General features: G+C 34.8%; 1 protein-coding gene across 3 annotated transcripts in view; it reads left to right on the plus strand.

Annotated features, from left to right (window-relative positions):
- Positions 1-13,463, plus strand: part of STK3 (serine/threonine kinase 3) — a 354,002-nt gene that overhangs the window by 244,135 nt on the left and 96,404 nt on the right. For all 3 annotated transcript variants that reach the window (XM_036875911.2, XM_036875929.2, XM_036875938.2), the window contains one exon: positions 13,063-13,255. In XM_036875911.2, the coding sequence (XP_036731806.1) occupies positions 13,063-13,255 (193 nt within the window). The remainder of the gene's footprint in view (positions 1-13,062; positions 13,256-13,463) is intronic.

Raw genomic sequence — 13,463 nt, forward strand, 5'->3', positions numbered from 1 at the left:
TATTTATTTAATTCAACACATTCTCTCTCCATCTCTTTACTGTGTCTGAAACATTCTCCAGCAGTACTCTCTCTACAATGACTTTCTGGGTAATGTGAGACCACTTTTACACTTGTTTAATTTGAGGTGCATATGGGGCATCCAAGTCATTTTGTATAGCAGGATTGGATATACAAGTTTGAACTGCAAGAGAGAGCTCAGGCACTTAGGAAATTAGCAGGCTTTTGGCTATTGGTAGTGAAACCATAAGTAAAAATGGAATTGCTCAAAAAGTGTTAAAGAAAATCATAGGAAACTGTTTCTGCCTAGATTACCACTTACTTCACCTTCATTTGCCTGATTGATTCTTTATCCTTCAGACATCTTCTTAGGCATTGAGTCCTCTGAAAAGGGGAACCTCTCATGACATTCTCTCAAGCTTCAGTTCATCAAGTGCTCCTGTGGTATCTTGTGTTTAACTCTGAGAATATTTGTCTCACTGTATTTATCTATATGCTTTCTAACTCTCTCCACTAAACTGTATATTTCTTAAGGACCAAGACTATATATCTTAGCACACTGCCTGGCACACATTAAGTATTTATTATGTTAATATTTAATTTACTGAATTAACAACAAATCTATCTATATAAAACATATATATATAATATTTATACTTTATATATATGTACAAAAATGCCTTATGATATGTTTTACCTGACTTTACTCCCTCATTATTTAGCATAATGCCACAAGATTATCTTTAATATAGAATGTATTTTTCAATTAAAAAATAAGACACATACTAGTACATGAAGTATTTTCAGTAATGTTTAAGTCAAGTGTTACAATATTTGATTTGGGGGTAGGAGGGTTTTTTGTTTTCTGCTACTCTGCTACTCAGCCCCAGAATTTCATTTGTATCAGGAGTTTCAGTAATATAAACTGCACATTAAAAATTTTTATTGTTATTTTCATGTGCTTCAAGCAGTGTTCTTCTGAATTGTGTGTTTTGGAAGCTGATTCCTCCAAACCATTTTATAATATTATCATTTCTAACTATACAAGTGATATTTCTTCCATTAGTTATATATTAAAGTTTGTATTAGCTGATAAACTTTAACTATATTAATGAAACAAAAAGAGTAAAGAAGACACTGTGGGAAAAAGAAAAACTTATTTTCAAGGAGAAATTAGCACTTAGTTATATTTGTTTTATGAACATTGGATACAGTCATAAATACACTACCATAAATCTTTTTATATAAAAACAATTTAGAACACAATGATAAAGTAATACAAATATTTGATATTTCTTGTATGTTTCTATCAATTTTGTGTAATCAGAAGTTGTTCACTGAGCTTGTGCTATTTATGCAAGTCATTGGGGAATTTACTGAATATAGACTACCTGTCCCTTAATATAAATATTGGTTATTTAAAAATACAAGTTATGACATGGCAGGGTTTATGTTTTAAAACATAACAGTTAAAACTAGGTATTTGAAAGGTATCGATAGTATGTTAATACATGTAATAACCTATTATATTAATATGTTTTATATGTATAAATCTCCAATTAATGAAATTGTTCTGGTCTTTTGTCTTTGGTGCCCTCTTGTGGATTTTGTATAAACTGCTTGTAATAACAGTTTTTAAAGGTATTTTATTTTAAAATATTTGATTTTATAATCTTTATTTTGCTAATCCTTTGACATGGTTTTGGCTGTGAGAGAAAAAAGAAAAGTCATGGTTAAGGTTGCTTTTACTTTTTAATTTGCTCTATTGTATATCAGTACTGTGCACAGGGGTGTAAGATAATCTTTTGTTTGAAAACTTTTAATATAACGCCAAGGACTTGTACAGCCTTGCACCATGGGGCCTCTGAAGTGCTGCCCACATGCCTCCTCACCAGTCAGTTTGTTGTACTAATGAACAAGTCTTTTATGACTTTTGGAGAGCTGAAAGCTTTGATGTAACTCTAAAACATGTCTGTGAACATGCAAAAAGTTAGGATCCATGAAGGCAGAAGTTTCTCTTTGTTAAAGTCAGGTATATCAAAGACTGCAACTATATAAAATCTTATGCTGCTTTTGTGGTGAAATAGGAGGACCACCTTCTAATCGCAATGAGAAAAAAGCTCATTCTTTGTACAGATTTTCAGGTTCTGTAAGTTTTAGTAATGGTTAATTGGTGACTACCAGTTTATTACTTTTTTGAGGCTGTCAGAAGCAGTACTGAAAGGCATCTGTTTGAAGGAGAATATTTTTCATGTTTTCTCAGTAGTTCTTAGCTCATTTGGATTGAATATGCTACTAGTGATACCAAGTTAACTAGATGATTCTACTGTGGGCCATTTCACTTGTAACACAAAAGCAATAAAGACTGCAGGGTATATTGAGAACAGAAGCAGTGGTGTAGTATCTTATAACCGTATTTGGAAGTGGAATTTTAAAATAATGCTCTGTTGGGTCACATCAGTAGTTTACCTTTATATGGTAGAGTGTTTTTAGTTTAATGGTACACAGAGCTCTTCCATGATGAGACATATAAGCAAATGTACAATAGTACCCCTTTTTGTGTTTTCTAACTCAAGTAATGATTAAAATGTATTTATTGATACAGGTTAGCCTGTTAGCATAACCACCAACCCACCAAGACCTGATTTAGTTATACATAGGGAGAGAAGTAAAAGATTCCATTTTCCCCACTTGTATGCTCATTTCCTTGAAGTTGTACTGCACATGCCTTGTTGATTTTTTGACTGTTTCACCACAAATTAGTCATTTCAGTGCCTTCATCATGAGTTGAAGTGGCAAAATCAATTAAGTTACTTTTTGGTTACACATAGCTAGAATTACCTATTTTGTTTTCTGTCTTCATCTATTCAGATTAGAATGTTTTACAATTTTCTCTTCAGAGTCAGTTTCGTCCCTTTAGGTTCAGAATACTAGTTATTTTTGATCCATTATATTTGACTGTCCAGAATATGTTGATTCTTTTTTTATGATTCCTTTTGTATTCAACTTGTCATTTCTGTTTCTATAGGACCTTTATTTAGTACAGGCTCTAATTACCTCAGACTGAATTTTAGTGTAAACTAACTGATTCTAGACTCTCTCTCCAGTCCTTCTCCTTTTCCAGTTCATCTTTTAGCTTCTGACATACCTGTGACTCCTCTGCGAAGCACCGTATGCTACTAGCAGTGGTTAAAGCCCTCTAGAGGTGGTCAGTCATCCATGATGCAGTCAGACCCACTTCACTCTTTCCCTTCTGGTCAGAATATTTCTACCATTGTGCTTTTTTTTCCCCAGCTTGAATGTCAGTATATACACTTACCTAATTTTCGTCTTAGAAACTTTTATCTTGGAAAGATCCAGCTTCCTGAGGGGACTAAGCTAATTCTAAGGAGCAAGTGAGTCTTAATTCTCTTGTTTGTTGCTTCTACACATTTTCTGTAGCTTGTTTATTCATTGTTTATCTTTTGGATCATGAGGCTCAAGTTTAGCTGGACTTTATATCTGAGAATGATGAGAATTCTGGGTTGAAGGCTAAGTATGAGTCCCTCTGGGATGGAGTCTTGTTTCTGTCAGGCCCCAGGCTTCCATACTGGGACTTTATTAAGTTAATTTCTCAGCATGTGGGTAATGTTAGAAGGCTCAACCCAAGTCTGCTCAGTCTAAAGGGAAGCACGCCCAGTACACACCCCCATCTTTGCCTAATGACCATAGTGTGTCATACAAGCTTGCATGGCATCCCTTTGCTTGTGAATGCATTTTCTGTCTACCTTTCACTGAGGATGTTGATGTTCAAGATACCCAACTTTATGCAGAGGTTTTAGTTCTACTCTGGAGAGAACCCCTCTTGAGACACTAAAATTGATACCCCACCACCCCACTGCCATCATCACAGCCCCCTAAGGCAGCCTCTGAAGTCAGTTAGCTTATTCTCACTCTTGTTCCCAGCTCCTTTTGGAGCCCTTGGGATTTTTTCCTTAATATCTTGAAAGCTCATTTGTAGTATGTTAATTGTTACATTTACTATTTGCTGTTTCAGTGCTGTCCCTGATTAGCATCTCTAAATGGTTTTTAAAGACATCTAGAACACTGTAATATTACAACTTTTTGTGTAATTGGTTCATTTATATATTTTATCTTACACATTCATTTTTTTCCTGAAAAATATCTTTTTTAATGGGCTGGCAGAATGCATACTCAATAGAATTGTATAGTTGAATCAAAGCCATTAAGATCACTGCTTTTTAATTTTACGTAATTGCATTAGCAGTAAAGATGTATTTAATATCATTTCAAGAAAAATAAAATAATTAGAATATTTCCAATTGGAAAGATACTTATTTAACTAAGGAATGGTCTATCTTATTAATGTTACAAATGACAAATGCTTTCTAAAATGTTTGTGTAAATAGCCTTAAAATCAAAGAGTAACTGAATATTTAGATCTTTTAAGTTAGTACATATTGCATATATGAAGATACTTAATGCAAAGTCTCTTGTTACTTCTCAGGCTGTTATAGCATAAATCTGTCTTAGCAGTGGGTAGGATTTCCTAATAATGTTTTCAAATATTTGTATTCCATGTGGATTTTATGATTCATAACCTGGATTATCATCAGCACTCTGTTTTGCATTCCTGGCACATGATGACCACTGATTGAAAGCTATTGTATTCTTTACTGGAATCAGCTGCTTTCTACAGTGGGGAAGCATCTGTTCTGCAGACCTTTTTCTTTAAAGTATCAGCATGTTTTTTTTTTCTGCTTTTCTTTTGTGAGGAATAACAATATGTATAAATGAAGTATAACCTTGGAAAACATTATAAATAACTTTATCATAAATATGCTAAAAGTATTAAATAAATTTTAATAATAATCTAAAATATCAAGAATAATTCCAGAGTTAATGATTTTTAAAAAGCAAAAAATGTTGCTGAAAAGTTTTCAACACCATCATCAAATTATTGGTGTTTGAGTTTTCTAATTTCATATAAACTAGTTCTCATTCCATCTGTACTTTATTAATCATTGATTGGGGCCACCCTTTCATTATTGAATTGAGTGCTCACTCAGTTTTTAAATTTATTTTTACTGTCAATTTGTAAATCAGATTAACATCCTTTAGAAGTGATTATGTAAATGAAATATATGTAGTAAAGGTGATGCATTCCAAACTTGATTCAATGTTTTTGTAATTGTATAGATTATCTAAGCCAGTTGTGTGATCCAGAGGCACAAGCTTATTTTCTTTTGTAGATTAAACTCTAATATAGAATATAGGAATACTAAAAGTATTATTTCATGCGAATTGGAAGTTATGTTTCTTGTTAAGTTTAATGGTCACAGCACTGACTCTTACAAGGAAAAGAGTCAAATGACTCACAGATATAAAAATAGATTCAGTATTTTGGGAATAAACTGGTTGCAGCCATGACAGAATAAGATATTTAAAAAGATTTTTAAAAAGAACTGTTAGAAAGTCAACCTTTCTTCTTCCTCCTTAGTGGGATCTACTGGAAAGAGTAAATTCCAACTTTTTAAAGTTAGTGTTTTGACCAACTGTTAATTAGTTTACATGTATGTCAGTTTCTTTATCTCTTAGCAAAATGAAACATGCTCTAGCTAACCTAGACTGGAGAAATGCTGTAGATAGCTTAAAAACCTTGTGTAATTTAAAGTTAGATCTTGGGCTTTAGAATCAAAACAACCTGGTTATAATTCTTGCTACTCCAATTATTTGTTTTATGACTTTGGATAAATTATTAAGCCCATTAAAAGTCCATGTTCATCACTTCATGATGGGGATAATGTCTCAAAGAATTAATAGGAAGTTTAAATGACAGTAGCTTACAAAAATTCCTTAGCGTAGTGCTTGTAACTCATTGATGATAACTGTGTTTGTCAGATGAATGATCAACTGAATAATTCTAGTTATAGCATTATTTTCCTGCCAAAGTGTCTTTGATAGCCATTCTCTGTTTTAAAATAACAAGTGGATTTAAACAAAGATCTGCACTAGAACCTTGCATAACATTGGCCTTAGTTCTGTGCTTTGGCACTACCTCATAATGAGGGTGTTAACATTAATTTAATAAATTACGTAACAAGAAAAAGATTTTATACTGATACCAGGAATATAGCTGTTAACAAGATATTGTTACTGTTTTTACAGATTATAGAGTCCAACGGGATTTGAACAGGTATACACATAATTGCACTAGTGTATAATAACTGTGTGATCAGCATATGCTCAAGGTGCTATGGCAATACAAATGTATGACACCTAATTCAGTCTTAGGGTGTCTGAGCTCAGAAAGGATGCCTAAGTGCATGGCTTTTGTAAAAACAAGTTGTAATATAATGCATCTACCCACGTTTATGTGTGCATATGTTAAACATGTGGTCTACTCATCCTTTAAGACCTAATTTAAGGGCAGCCTCCTCTCTTAAGGCTTCCTTCATTTCTTAGAAGCTCTTCTCATGGTATTCCCATTGTACTCTGCCAATACTTTTCTTATAGCACTTAATAAAATACCTTGTAAGTAAATAAATTACCATGTCAGTCAGTTTCTCTTAGACCTTAAACTCCTTAAAAAAAAACAAAGCAGAGCAAAACCATTCCTCATCTTTGTATTTACAATGCCTGATCCATTCCTTTACATACTATACATTTACAATAAATGCTTGTTGGATGAATTGATAAGTGAAAATATAATTGATTCATTCATTAAATAAATTTTTATCAAATATGTACTATATGCCAGTGTTCTAAGTATTGGGGATTCATCAGTGAAAAAGAAGTCTTCTGCCTTTATCAAACTTATGTTCTAATGATAAAGAAGGCCAGATACAGGCTGTGAAGAATATAGAAGGTAAGAGATTGATGAAGATTTTGATTTTAGATTAGTGGTCAGAAAAAGTCTCACTGAGGAGGTGACATCTAATAGAGACCTGAGTTAAGTAAAGGATAAAGCTGTCTTATGCAAGAGCATTCCAGGCTGAGAGATCAGCCAGTTTAAAGGCTCAAGGAGGAGCATGTCTAGAATGCTCAAGAAACAGCAAAGTAGGCCAGCCTGGCTGGAACTTGGTGAGGGAGAAAGAATGTGATAGTAGATGGAATTGGCAGATATTACTGGGACAGATCACATTTGGCCAATAAAGATTTCAGATTTTTTTTTCTAAGTGTGGTAGGAAGCCAAATGCAGGGTTTTCGGCAGGAAAGTAACATGATGTGATTGACTTGTCTTTTGACAGGATCAATCTGCTTGTTGTGGGGGAGATGGAAGAGGGCAAGAGTGGAAACAGTGAAAGAATAAAAAACAGTGAAAGAGAGAATAAACCTAAGAAGACAGCTAGGAGGCTGTTTTAATAGTCCAAGAGAATGAGGACAGTAGCCTTGAATAGGATGGACTGAATAATTTGGATGGGAATCTGGGAATAGGAGCAGGTGACCTAAGCTGTTAAAACAGTAAGCCTGCACCTCTAACTTTAGCATTCAGGTAGATTAAAATTTAAATGTAAGTAAAGTATGTGTATTTAGTGGTATAATGGACTAAGAAATAAAGTAACTAGTTTATTAGTTCTGGCTCCACTTTTAAGAAGGTGTATGACCTTGAGGAAGTGCCTTACTTTCTTTGGGCCTCAGTCTTTTCAGATATAAAATGAGGTGTTGAATTATTAGAGGTCCATGATTTTAGAAGCTTGTGAAAAAGTGAATATATAATGAATACTAATGGCATATTGAAGGAAACACTTTAGTAGATTCAGAAGTGCCTTAAAGCATTCTTATCCATAAGGTCTTTACATTTATAAAAGCTTTTACAAAACACTTACTCACAATATGAAATCATAAATTTAAATGCAGAAGTGTGTAATGCAGATGATCAATTCTACAGAAGTTTGGAAAAGAGGATAACCAATAAAGACTGAATTAGATTAGGGACTAGGGAGAATTTAGTTAAAATAGAGAGGAAAAAGCATTCTGGCTAGAGAAGACATGTGAACAGAAAGAAGTCTTAATGAACGTAGCATGATACAGGTTTGTGGATGCTAGAGACTCAGTTAAGGTCAGCCTGACTATATTTGAGGATATGGAAACAATGGAAAATATGATTGGCCAGGTAAAATAAAAACATAGAAGACATTAAAATCTAGGCAGCATGTAGCTTTTAATGCAGGCAAGAACTGGGTGCCATTATGCATTCTTCAGTAGAAGGCTATTGTGATACAGATAGTATCTAAGAAGGATCGGTGTACTTACTGTGTGTACTTTGAAGAAAGCCTGAAACTACTTTGTTCCTAGTAGCATGCTGACATTTTGCATTCCTTTTCTCATTTAATCATCATAACACCAATGAAAGAAGCTAAAGTTCAGAGAGTTTAAATAGTTTGCCTAAAATTCTGTGTCTAGTAAGTGATTGGAGCCAGGATTTGGACTAACACTCATCTGATTCTAGAGGATCAGGGTGGGAGAGAGTTTTCACTCAGTAAGCTTTTCCTGCAGTAACCCTGGTATGAGGTCACTGAGGAATTTACTCAGTCACAGTGGGAATGAAGGGAAGAGATAGAACTGAGAGAGAATTTTTTGAAGAACTTGTTGACTGATTGTGTGTAGGGAATGAAAGAGAGAATAAACTTAATAAGACATTGAAATTTTACTCTCAGACTGTTAATGAAGATTACTGCTTTGTGGTGGTGGTTGTGTGTGGGGGATGGAAGCAGACAGGAGGGGCTAAAAGGATGAATGAAATAAATTTGATTTGGGGTTGTCGAGTTTTAAACATCATTAAGCATTCAAATGGTAAGTAAACTAAGGAAGATTTCAGGATTTGGGAGTCCTCAACACAAGACAGGCATCCTTCAGAGATACCACAATAACAGTAATACAGAAGTGTCACAGTAAAGGGAGTCAGATGAACTTTTGGATTTCCCAGGGCATATAAAAATTATGTTTGCATGATACTGTAGTCTATTAAGTGTGCAATAGCGTTATATCTAAAAAAAAACCACAGGTACCTTCATTTAAAAATACTTTCTTGCTAAAAAATGCTGTCATCTGAGCTTTCAGTGAGTCCTAATGTTTTTGCTGATGGAGGGTCTTCCCCTAATTTTGATGGCTGCTGATTGATCAGAGGTTGCTGAAGGCTGGGGCAGCCATGGCAATTTCTTAAAATATGACAACAGTGAAGTTTGTTACATTAGTTGACTTCCATTCACAAAAGATTTCTCTGTAGCATATGATGCTGTTTGATAGCATGTTACCCAAAGTAGAACTTCTTTCAAACTGGAGTAAACCCTCTCAAACCCTGCTGCTGCTGCATCAGCAAGTTTATGTGGTAATTTAAATCCTGTGGTTGTCATTTTAACAGTCTGAACAGCATATTCGCCAAAAGTAGATTCCATCTCAAGAAACCACTTTCTTTGCTCATCCATAAGGAGCAACTCCTTAACTGTTCATGTTTTATCATGAGATTGCAGCAATTTAGTCACTTCTTTAGGCTCCACTTCTGATTCTAGTTCTCTTACTATTTCCACCATATCTGCAGTTAATTCCTCTGCTGAAGTCTTGAACCTCTCAAAGTCATCCATGAGGGCTGGAGTCAACTTCCAAACTCCTGTTAGTGTTTGTATTTTGACTATTCCCATAAATCATGAATGTTTTAGTGGCAGCCAGAATGGTGAATCCTTTACAAAAGGTTTTCAATTTACTTTGCCAGATCCATCAGAGGAATCACTATCTAAGGCAGCTGTAGTCTTATAAAATGTATTTCTTCCAAAATAAAATTTGAAAGTCAAAATGACTCTCTGCTCCATGGCCTTCAGAATTGAAGTTGTATTAGGCATGAAAATAGCATTAATCTCTTGTCCATCTCCATCAGGGCTCCTGGGTGACCAGGTGCATTGTCAATGGACAGTAACATCTTCAAAGGCATCTTTTTTTTCTGAGCAGTAGGTCGCAACAAACAATGGACTTAAAATATTCAGTAAATGTTATAAACAGTTGTGCCGTCATCCAGGCTTTGTTGTTCTATTTATAAAGCACAGGCAGAGTAGATTGTACATAAATTTTAAAGGCCCTAGGATTGTCAGAATGGTGAATGAACATTGGCTTCAACTTAACGTCATCAGCTACATTAGCCCCTAAGAAGAGAGGCAGCCTATTCTTTGAAGCCAACCACTGACTTTTCCTCTTCTAGCTATCAAAGTCCTAGGTGTTTTTTTCTTCCAGTATAAACCTGTTTTGTCTATATTGAAAATCTGTTGTTTAGCCACCTTAATGATGTTACCTAGATCATCTGAATAACTTGCTGCAGCCTCTACACAACATTTGCTGTTTCACTTTGCACTTTAAATGTTATGGAGATGGCTTCCTTCTTTCATCCTGCTGGCTTCAAACTTCCTCTGTAGCTCCTCACCTCTCTCAGCCTCTGTGGAACTGAAGAGAATTAGGGCTTTGCTCTGTTAGGCTTTGGTTTAAGGGAATGTTGTGGCTGGTTTGATCTTCTATGCAGACCAATAAAACTTTCTTCATATCAGCAGTAAGGCCTTTTCACTTTCTTATCCTTCTTGACTTCACTGGAGTATTAACTTTTAATGTCCTTTAAGAGCTTTTCCTTTATGTTCTCAATTTGGCTGTTTGGTGCAGGAGGCCCAGCTTCCAGCCTGTCTTGGCTTCAATGTGCCTTCCTCGCTAAGCTTAATCATTTCTAGCTTTTGATTTAAAGAGAGATGTTCAGCTCCTTCTTTCACTTGACCACGTGAGCCATTGTAAGGTTACCAATTGGCCTAATTTCAATATCGTTGTATCTCAGGGACTAGGAAGGCCCAAGGAGAGGAGATGGGGGAGTGACCGGTCAGTGGAGCAGTCAGAACACACACAACATTTATTGATGAAGTTTTCACTGTTTTATATGGGCACGGGTTTGTGGTTCCCCAAAATGATTATAATAGTAACATCAAAGATCACTGATCACAGTTCACCATAAAAATATAATAATGATGGAAAGGTTTGAAATATTGTGAGAATTACTGAAATGTGGCACAGAGACACAAAGTGAGCAGATGCTGTTAGAAAAATGGCCCTGATAAACCTGCTTGACATAGAGGTTGCCACAAACTTTCAATTTATAAAAACACTTAGTATCTATGAAGCTCAGTGAAGCAAAGCACAATAAAACAAGGTGCGTTTGTACATAGCTGAAGGCGTAAGAAAGACAGAGTCTTCTAAAAAAGAGAGGTCATGAAAGAAGAGCAAAAAACCTTGAGATACAATGCTGAATCTATCATGTAGGTTTAGGAGGAGGAAGTCTATTGAACAGCTGAGAACAACATGGCTGTTCCTGTTCACTGTATTTGCATTTTGAACTTTGTCAGAACTAGGTTTTGCTTGCTTGTTCTACTTAAAGCAGAATAGATATAAATAAATTTCAGGGTATGATCAAGTTTTTTCAAATAGGAGATTATTTGGTCTCTCAAACAGATTTTGTTAGTTTATTTTTATGGCCCTTTCCTTGTTTGTCTTTTGGTGAATATTCTAAAGAGCATTTTTTTCAGACTTATATTACTGATTTGATTTTGTGAATTTACATTTAAAAGCATTCTAATTGGCTAAGATATTATAAAAGCACAGGTAATGAAATAAAATATGGATAAATTGTACTTCATCAAAGTTAAAAACTTTTGCATCAAAGAAACCATCAGAGTGAAAAGACAACCTACAAAATGGGTAGAAATGTTCACAAATCATGTATCTGATGAGAGACTAATATCTAGAATATATAATGAACTCCTGTAATCAAGAACTAAAAGCAGCTTATAACAAAAATGCACCAAGGAGCTGCACAGACATTTCTCCCAAGGAGATACACAAATGCCCAATAAGCACATGAAAAGGTGTTCAACCTCACTAGTCATTAGAGAAATGCAAGTAAAACCACAGTGAGATACCACATATCCTTTAGGATGGCTGTTACATCATAAAAAGAGAAAGTAGTAAGTATTGGCAAGGATGTGGAGAATTTTGAACGCTGTGCACTGTTGGTGAGAGTGTAAAATGGTGTAGCCACTATGGAAAACAATTTGGAAGCTCCTCAAGAAATTAAAAATAGAAGTACCATATGGTATTATACTGCCCTTCAAGGTATGTACCCCCTGCCAAAAATTGATAGCAGAGACTTACATAGATACTTGTACACCACTGTCATAGCATTATTCATAATATCCAAAAGGTATATAAGCAACCTAATGTCTGTCAACAAATGAATGGGTAAACCAAATGTGTGTGTGTGTGTGTATATGTGTAATGGAATATTAAGTCTTAAAAAGAAATGAAATTCTGATACATGTAGCAACATGAATGAACCTTGAAAACATTATGCTAAGTGAACTAAGCCAGACAAAAAAGGCCATATATTGCATGATTCTATTTATAAAAGATAACTAGAATAGGCAAATTCATAGTGACAGAAAGTAGAATAGAGGTTACCAGAGATTGGGGGAAGGAGGAATGAGGAGTTATTTTTTAACAGGTTCAGAATTCCTACTTGGGATAATAAAAAAGTTCTGGAAATGGATGTCAGTCAGTAAAGATTGCATAACACTGTGAATGTACTTAATGCCACAGAACTATACACTGACAAATTATTAAAATGGTAAATGTGTATTTATCACAATTTTTAAAAAGCTATTGGCCATTGTGCAACATTTTTATGGCTGTTACAGTAGTGCCAACATGTTCTATCTTTAAGGTAGCTTTTTTATGTTTATTTTGTCACATACCCTTTGTTATGCATTTGTTGAAAGTTTACCTATCTTAATCCTTATTTTAAAAACAACTAGCAGCCAGTTCATCAATTTCTGTTGCTTGAGCTTTAATTACTTAAAGCTTTAGCTTGTTTTGGATGACTTTGGCTCTTACGGTAACATTTATATATGTGTCCTGATATTAAAATTAGTTAACAGTATCATTTTTTCATTATTAGAAGTATAACATGCTCATACTGTTGTGAAGAATTAAGAACTCCAGCTGTCTTAGAAGTCTTTCTTCACTGCAGTATTTTGCTTTGCAGGATGAGGATGAGCTGGATTCCCACACCATGGTGAAGACCAGTTCAGAAAGTGCCGGCACAATGAGGGCCACGAGCACAATGAGCGAAGGGGCCCAGACCATGATCGAGCACAGCAGCACGATGTTAGAATCTGACCTGGGGACCATGGTTATAAACAGTGAGGATGAGGAAGAAGACGACGGAACTATGAAAAGTATGTGGCTTTTTCCATTGAATATTAATTTTCTATATTCAAAGTATACACACCAGGGTAGTTCTTTGTTACTTTTTATAGCCAATTGTGGAAAATACTGTTTCTTCACTTTAGGTAATCATCAGAAGAGTACAGCACAAATTTTTTTAAAAATCCTTAATATAGCAGAAAGCAGCACATCTTTATAGGATTATGGAACTTAATTCTG

This window comes from Manis pentadactyla, chromosome 3 (assembly GCF_030020395.1).
Source record: "Manis pentadactyla isolate mManPen7 chromosome 3, mManPen7.hap1, whole genome shotgun sequence".
Taxonomy (NCBI): Eukaryota; Metazoa; Chordata; class Mammalia; order Pholidota; family Manidae; genus Manis; species Manis pentadactyla.